This window comes from Carlito syrichta, unplaced genomic scaffold (assembly GCF_000164805.1).
Source record: "Carlito syrichta isolate Samal-C Ts95f unplaced genomic scaffold, Tarsius_syrichta-2.0.1 Scaffold120544, whole genome shotgun sequence".
Classification (NCBI taxonomy): domain Eukaryota; kingdom Metazoa; phylum Chordata; class Mammalia; order Primates; family Tarsiidae; genus Carlito; species Carlito syrichta.
Genome location: NW_007064640.1, coordinates 104,123 through 112,478, shown reverse-complemented (window position 1 = coordinate 112,478; position 8,356 = coordinate 104,123). Strand labels below are relative to the sequence as shown.

At 53.2% G+C, this 8,356-nt stretch overlaps 1 protein-coding gene across 1 annotated transcript in view; it reads left to right on the top strand.

Moving 5' to 3' along the window:
- The window catches only part of CRISPLD2 (cysteine rich secretory protein LCCL domain containing 2), a 53,554-nt gene that overhangs the window by 32,290 nt on the left and 12,908 nt on the right, over window positions 1–8,356 (top strand). The window contains exons 11-12 of the mRNA XM_021707588.1: window positions 1,078–1,150; window positions 4,561–4,636. Coding sequence (XP_021563263.1) covers window positions 1,078–1,150; window positions 4,561–4,636 — 149 coding nt within the window. The remainder of the gene's footprint in view (window positions 1–1,077; window positions 1,151–4,560; window positions 4,637–8,356) is intronic.

Here is an 8,356-nt window from a genome sequence, read left to right as displayed (position 1 = left end):
TGCCCAGGCGGGTCTCGAACCCACGGGCTCAGGCAATCCACTCACCTCAGCCTCCCAAAGGCGTGGGATTACAGGCTGAGCCACCGAGCCTGGCTATTCCAGCGCTTTAAGTGTCCCCCTAAACCTAATGTCCCCAGAATGCCATCAACTAACCATCCCTTGCTGTGCTAAGCTGTCCCCTTTGCTGGATAGCTGCGCAGACCCGCCCGCTAGCCGAGTGACGGACTGGGCCAGGGTCGACACACCAAGGCTGAGGCCCCATCCCACCCGCTGCCGGGCGTCGTAGATGAGGTTTCACGGGGTCACAGCCACGCCCTGTCGTTTCACGTCATCCGTGGCCGCTTCTGTGGCAGCAGCAGCACCGAGTAGTCTTGACGCCGGCCATAGGGCCCGCAAAGCCATTTACTCTCTAAGAAGACGCTTGCCCTGCCCAGGACTAAATCGGGACAGGCTGTCAGAGACCACAGGAGGCCGTGTCACAGCCCTTTTCTGACATCTGCGGTTTAAACACAAGTGGCCTTGAGGGAAAGAGTCCCTCACCCCCAGGTTGGGTGGACCCTGTGTGGACTCGAAGCCGGAGGCGGGGGCCGGTGGGAAGAGCCCTAGACTAGGAAGTGGAAGCCTGGGCTCCGACCCGTCCAGGGAGGCCTGGGGGGGGGGTGCGCTCTTGGCGCCTCAGAGTTTCAGTGTCCTCATCTGTGAACTTGGACAACCCCTGCCATGAGGGCCAAGGGTGATCGAGAAGGAACAGCTTCAAAACCAAAAGGTGCTATTCACGCAGAGGATACTAGCCTCTCCACGAGAAACCGCGGGTGGCGATGCCCCCGACCTGCAGACACACTGGGCTGGGGCTGTGGTTTCTGTCTCATCGCTAAATGGCCTCACGGGAGGGGGTCCCTGGAGTTTGCTGGCCTCACGGGAGGGGGTCCCTGGAGTTTGCTGGGGTCTGACCTGGCTCTGCTCAAGAGCCCGTGAGCACAGGGGGCCCGGCCGCCCAGTGGTTCACCTCCCCGGAGGGATGCCCGAGGTCCGGGCTTGCCAGTGCCTGACCCTCCCCCTCCGTGTCTCCATTCACAGTGCAGGACTTGGACTGCTACACCACGGTGGCCCAGCTCTGCCCGTTTGAAAAGCCAGTGACCCACTGCCCCAGGTAAGGCTTGCGGGGACGCCTGGGCGGGAAGGCTGGGCGACCTGTTTTGTTCCCTTTCAGTCAGCTCATGGTTTCTTGAACTTGGTCTGTAATATTTTCTATGGATCATGCTAGAAGTAGCTTGTTAAAAAATCAGCTTTGTTAGACCGGTGCAACGACTCACGCCTGTTATCCCAGCTCTTAGGGAGGCAGAGGTGGGAGGATTGCTTGAGCCCAGGAGTTCGAGACCAGCCTGGGCAACACAGCCAGACCTCGTCTCTACAAAATATGTAAAAAAAAAAATTAGTAGGTGTGGTGGTGTGTACCTGTAGTCCCAGCTACTTGGGAGGCTGAAGCGAGAGGATCACCTGAGTCCAGGAGGTTGAGGCTGTGGTGAGCCGTGATCCTCCCACGGCACTCCAGCCTGGGTGACAGAGGGAGACTCCTACTAAAAAACGAATCAAACAGAAAAACCAGCCTCGCTGTGATCCATGATAAGGTCCATGCGTGATCACTGCACGCTCCAGTGTGTTTCGGTGAGTGTACACAGTGGTACAGAGGCCACCGCATCAGGACGAGGACATTCTCGTCACCCCTGTGTCATCACCTGGCGGGCAGTCTCTCTCCCTCCACCTCTCGCCCACACCCCCATGCCAGAGCTCCTTTCTGTCGCCATTTTGCCCTTCCAGCCCTATTCTGGAGCAGCGTCATGGGGCCCCGGCATCGGCTTCTGTCCCCCACACCATGCGTGTGGACCTGGCCTGGGGTGCTGGGCATATTGGTCATTTCTTCTTTCCTTCCACTGTGCCATGTTCCATTCCGTGCATGCACCCCAGTTTGTCCAAGCAGGGGGTTTACAGGCGTCTGCCAGTCCCCAGTGAGCTGGCCCCTGGAGGATGGCGCCTCGTGGCACAAAATAAAGGGAATTCGGGGAATGTTTGTCTCTGAAGCAGCTCATCATCTTCTTGGAAAGGGGACACAAATCGTCCTCTCTTTAACTGAGTCCACAGAGAAGGCTGCTCAGCTTGAAAAGGCCTCATGTCAGCTGGACGCGGTGGCTCAGCCTGTAATCCCGCACCTTGGGAGGCTGAGGTGAGTGGATTGCCTGAGCCCGCGGGTTTGAGACCCGCCTGGGCAACTTGGCGAGACCTCATCTCTACAATAAATCAAAAACTAGCCGGGCGTCGTAGCGCGAGCCTGTAGTTCCAGCTACTCGGAAGGTTGAGGCGGAAGGATCGCCGCAGCCCAGCAGGTCGAGGCTGCGGTGGCCGGGAGTGGCCACTGCACTCCAGTCTGGGCGACAGAGTGAGACTCCAACTCAAAAAAAAAAAAAAAAAGAAAAGGCCTCATGTCTCTGGAATGTGCTCACTTTTATGGATGTTCCCAGCCTCAGGGGAGGCATTGGACAGCTAAGCCGCCCTTCAAACAGAGCAGGCTTCCGGACTTGGCTCCACTGTACAATCAGAGACAGAGGCCAGGTGTGGTGGCTCACGCCTGTCATCCCAACACTTGGGGAGGCTGATGTGGGAGGATGGCCTGAGTCCCGGAGGCCAAGGCGGCTGTAAGCTTCGATCGCGTCGCTGTATTCCAGCGTGGGCAACCGTGAGACCCCCAGTGCAAAAAACATAAAAAATTAGAGGTTTAGTGGGGCACCTTGGGTTGAAACACCCCAAGGACGAAGCCAGCTCCTTGGGACTGGGTGGCGTGGCATCCCACATGCCTGCATCTTGGGCCTGAGACTTGTGGGTTCTCCGAGGAACAGCGGGTGAGGCCCTGAGGCCTGAGAGGGGGCAGCCCCGAAGGGCGCCAGGCGAGGAAGGTCGGGCTTCCTTCCCTTTGCCCCTGCCTCCCCTGGGCTTTCTCTGGGGCTTTGACGGCCTCGCGCCCCCTCCTTCAGCCCCCCTGAATGTTCCAATGCAGGGAACAGCCTTCTAGGAGACTGTCCAGAAGATTAAAGGGAAGCAGAAGGAAATGGTTTCAGAAAGTACAAACCAAAAGGGAAACCTGACAGTCCAGTATCCAAGGTGCAAGTTTCTGACCTGCCATTCCAGAAGGAGAAAGAACATTCTAGACTCCCGGTCCGTTTTCTAATCCGCACACACCCTCTCTCCCACCCACGCCTTGCCCTTCCTCCCTGCCCCTAGGAACGTTTCTGTTGCTCAGTCCCTTTTCCTGGCCCTCTTCCCTCCACCGAGGCCGCCCTCTTGGCTTCCGGCCGCCATCTTGGTTTCCTGGCCCCTGGGCTGCAACCCATGGAGGCCGGATCCAGAAAACACTTTTCTTAAGTGCAGCTCGTGCCTTTTCCTGGTTCGAACTGCTCAAACCACCTGGGGTCCACCCGTTCCCAGCTTGAAGCGCTTTCCTCGCCCCAGGCTTTGGGTTTCGGTGGGTCGGGAGACTGACACAGGGTGATCTAACCATTTCCACCTCGGGTTATCAGCACCCTTCCTGGAATGTTCTGTGACTCACTGAGGTGAGGGCCCTCCGCCCTTCCCTCCCCCACACAGGGAAATGGCCTTTAAGAAAGTCGATTGATTGTAATCTCCATAATGTACTCACTGTGTGAACGGGGCAACACCCAGGACATGGGAGGCACCGCTCACAATTCCACATAAACCCCTCTTAGTTTTCTGTTCCTTTCTGCCCTTTTGTTTGTCATGTCCTTGGTATACCTGTGTTATTTAAGTTCTATATGCACTGTTGAAGAGGAGTAAAAATAGCTTTATCATGGCTAGGATGAGAGAGTTTTATTTTTATTTTTTGAGACAGGATCTCACTCTGTTGCCCAGGCTGGGGCGCAGTAGTACAATCACAGCTTACCACAGCCTTGAATTCCTGGGCTCATGATCCTCCTGCCTCAGCCTCCCAAGGATCAGGGGTTCAGATAAGTATATTAGAGATAAGGTCTCGCTATGTTGCCCAGGTAGGTCTCTAACTCCTGGGCTCAAGTGATCCTCCTGCCTTGGCCTCCCAAAGCTCTGGGATTATAGGCATGAGCCACCATGCATGGCCTGTTTTTCCAAAAGAGTAAGACTGTATGGTAGTTTCCTTTCATCTAAGAACTTTGAAATTTGAATACAGACAGCCAAATCCAAAAGGATACCTAGAGATGATGTCTTTAAAGAGCCTGAAACATAGTGACTAGTGAATACAAGTTATCTTTAGATTATTATATTATATTGCTACTAAGTAGTCATCAGGTTCTTCCATCGCTAAATGTATGTATTTGTTTTTTTGCTTTATACGTTTAGCTGCTACGTTGCTTGTTGCATACAGATTTGATTTTCATATTTTCTTCATAAATTGTACCTTATGTGCCATTGCATAATGGATTGCTTGGTCCCATTCAAAACATTTAACTTTAACTTTCACTTTGCCGGAGAGTGATATTGCTCAGCACACCTGTCACATCAGCTCGTCTTGTGTTTCAGAGTCCGCTGTCCAGCACACTGCAGAGACGAGCCGTCCTACTGGGCTCCCGTGTTTGGGACCAACATCTATGCGGATGTGAGTATGCTGGCCTTTTCAAGACCCCCCTCAGGGCTTGGTAAGATCTTGGAAGCTGAGCTCCAATGTCCGGACACTTGACACTGTCCCACCACCTCTCGTTCACCGAGAGCCCTGTTTGTGCAGCTGTTGCCCCAGTGCCTCCACCTCTCCAGTGCATGTGTGGGTGTGCCTCATCTTACCCGGATGTTCTCATAGACTAAGGCTTTCCTGCTCCACATACCGCCTTTCCCAGATGCGTAAGAATCTTCCCGGCCCTCCGGTTGCCTTCATAGCAGCTGGTCCACCCTGCTCATTGCGTTTCTATTCGTCTGGGCACCCGTGTCACTGGGAGCCCACAGCCAAAAATGCAAGTCGCCCTGACTTACTTCTTGTGAATACATTCCTGTTCACTGGAGTCTCTTCTTCTGTTTCTCCCTCCTAACTTTAGTTGAGGATTCATGGGCCTGGATTTCTGAGGTGAATCCTTCAAAACTTAGTGTGTCCCTTCGAGTCACCGGGGGCTTGGGGTGCAGTGACCCAGAGGTGGCGAATGTGGTCCCTGCTCTGTTGCCAATGGGCTGTGGGATTTTACTGAGCTATTTTCCTCTCCGGGATGGCCAAGAGCCGGGATTATCTTGTCCAGGGAACCTGCTAGATTGAACTCTCCTGAGTGCAATGTTCAATCATGGGTGAAAGGCACACCAGAATCCCAGCCCCCACCAAGACAGAGTATGCCCATGTGACAAACAAACTCCAGCCCGAAGCTAAAATAAAAAATAACAAAAAATAAAGCATAAGGCCCCGTGGTCGGAAGGGCATTGTCCACCCCAGCTGACATCCTCCTCTTACTTTCCCATCTGTGGCTCTTGCCCTCCCTCACCCCACCCCCATCTTTGTCTCCATCTGTCTCCCTGTGTCCCAGATGCCTGCAAATATGAGGTCACTGAGTTCTGTAAGGTCAGCACAACCTTCGTGACTAAGCTTCCCCCCTATCTTTTTTTCTTTCCTCTTTGAGTCTTTTTTCCTCTTGAAAGCTATTCAGTTAAAATTGAGTTCTAAGAGTTAGAATTTTTATGGAGTAAAATAATGTGTGTTGATTGTTACACTAAATGTTTGAACCAGATTCTGCTTTTAAACGACAGGGATTTGGATTTTTAAATGATTTAAAAATAAAAGAATGGACAGAACTATTCCCATCAAATACAATCAAATACATACAAAGCAGGAATGACAATATCACTCTCTGATAAATTGAAATTTAATAAAGTGAAATTTAATAAAGTGAAATTTAAAGTTAAATGTATTGAATGGGACAAAGCAATTCATTGTGCAATGGCACAAAAGGTGCAATTTATGAAGAAGATATGAAAATCAAATCTGTATGCAACAAGTAACATGGCAGCTAAATCTATAAAGCGAAAACAACAACAACTTAGAGATGCAAGAACCTGATGACTATTTGGTAGTAATATAATATAATAATATAAAGCTATCTTGTATTCAGCATCCACTGTTTCAGGCTCTTTAAAAACATCATCTCTAGGTATCCTTGTTCCTATTTTACATAGGAGGAAAACAAGGTTCAAAATAATCTGTCCAAAACCACACAGCATGGCAAGGGTGAGATGCACAGGAAGGTGTGCCTGGCTTTAGACTCTGTGTTTCCCCTGCTCCGTTCTGCATTGTTTGTAATTACACAGCTATGAACAGGTGTGGGGGTAAAAACCCACATGCAGTCATTAGTTAACATCCTCACTGGGGCTTTGAGCTTTGGGAACCACAGTGCTCGTGACCCGGCGTGGCACACCGTCATTGCTCAATCCGTGTTTGTTGAAGGAATAAATAAATGAAGATACTCCAGTAGTCAAGGCTAAAACATGTCTTCAAAAAAGAAAAAAAGAAAGAAGGAAGAAAGAGCGAACAAAGGAGGGCAGAGGGAAGGAGGGAGAGAGGGAAGGAGGAAAGTCGTCTCCGTTTCAGAGGTTATTTTTCTGGCCCTAGTTTCTAGGTCACCCTGTATTCTGGGAAATGATGATGTCTTTTGGAAAATGCCTGTTTAGCTAAGAGATTTATTTTGAGAGCGTTGTCTCCAGACCTTCGAAGGGCCTGATCGCGCCCACAGCTCTTGCCTGTGCACCAGGAACGCATTTCCTGGCAGACCCGACTTTGTGGCAAGCTGCAGCCAGGAGTTTGGGGTGTGGCCCAGGGCGCAAAGCCCTGCTCTGATGCTTGCCAGCTGCGGGACATAGGGCAAGCCCCACGTTCCCTCGAGTCTCAGTCTTCGCTTCCGTCTTCCCTGTCTTGCTCGGTGCCCAGATACGTCCCCACCTTTGTGCGCGTACCAGAATCCCACCTCCTACCCCAGGGCTGGCCCCCGTGGAGTCCTGGGCCCCGCCACCAGCGTGCATGACTCAGCGGGCCTGGCGTGGAGCTAGAGAATCTGCATTCCTGACAACCTGAGACTGCATGTTGAGGACCACTGGGTTAGCACTGGCGGTCCCTTGAAAACTTTCCGTCATGGTGATGGTGACGGCGAAGACGATGGTGGTGGTGCTTGTCTTAACTGACATCTGCCGGCACGACGGTGGACGGTGGGCCAGCCGGCTTGAAGCCCGTTGCCTGTTCAGTCTTTACAGTCATGCTTTTCTTTCTCATTCTTATCACCAGTCTGGAACGGTGCACAGATCGCTGGCTCTGGGTGGCAGCCCTGGCCTGGGCGGCAGTCTGGCTCTGCTACTTCCCACCTGAGTGACTTGGGGCAAGACATTTAACCTCCCTGGCCCTCGGCCTGCCTGTCTGTTGACAGAGAATGGCAGCAAGAGGGCGATAATGGTGACGAAGCCCCAGTAATGATAAGGACGCCTCGTAGGCTCAGCGGGATCACACCCCACGTCAATGCACGTGAGCGCTTGGACAGAGCTTCCCACGGCAGCACACAACCTGTGGTGGCCCTCAGGATACGTGAAGACGGAGGGGCTCTGGGGGTTTGAGGTCACACAGCCAGCAGGGTCCGGGCAGGATGAGTGGTTGGCCTCGGGCTGACACCAGTTATTGGAAATACTCAGATCTTCCACGCTGCTCCAGGCCTTCCTGGGAACAGAGAGGCATGCCTTGTCCACCGAAGCCTGGCGAGGGCCAGGTGTGGGGATGAGGAGGGGAGAGAGGAAGAAACGGGCCTCGGGGAGGGTGTGCTGAGGGCCAGGCACTGTCCCGAGGCTGCGACCCAGGGCTTCTTGGCCGGCTCTCACGGGAAGGGGTTCCTCCCAGCCAGGGCTTGGAGGGACCATCCCTCCTGGCACTTCCCAGGAACGGCCAGACCTCACTTCCAGCACCTGCAGTGGTGGCGTGAGACCAAAACAATGCCTGAGTCCCCAGCCGAGGACAATAAGCAGGATTGTGCTCCCTGACAGACCCTTCCCCAGGGCCATTTGGAGGGGTTCTCAGCTGGCCGCTTCCCTGCCAGGTGAGTGGCTTCTGGAGCTTAGAGCTTCACGAGCTTTGAGAATTGGGAAGCTGCGGATCCAGAACGCAGACAGGGCGACCCAGTCACAGCTCGCCCAGGACAGAGGGGCTTCCCTGCTCAGAAATCAGCCTCTACTGGCTCCAGCATCCCACCTTCAGACACCGGGCTCCTCAGCCCCCTGGAACCCGATTTGGACTAAGGAACTCTTCTGTCCTCATTTTTTTTTCTTTTTCTCTCTCCCTCCCTCCCTCCCTCCCTCCCTCGCTTCCTCCCTT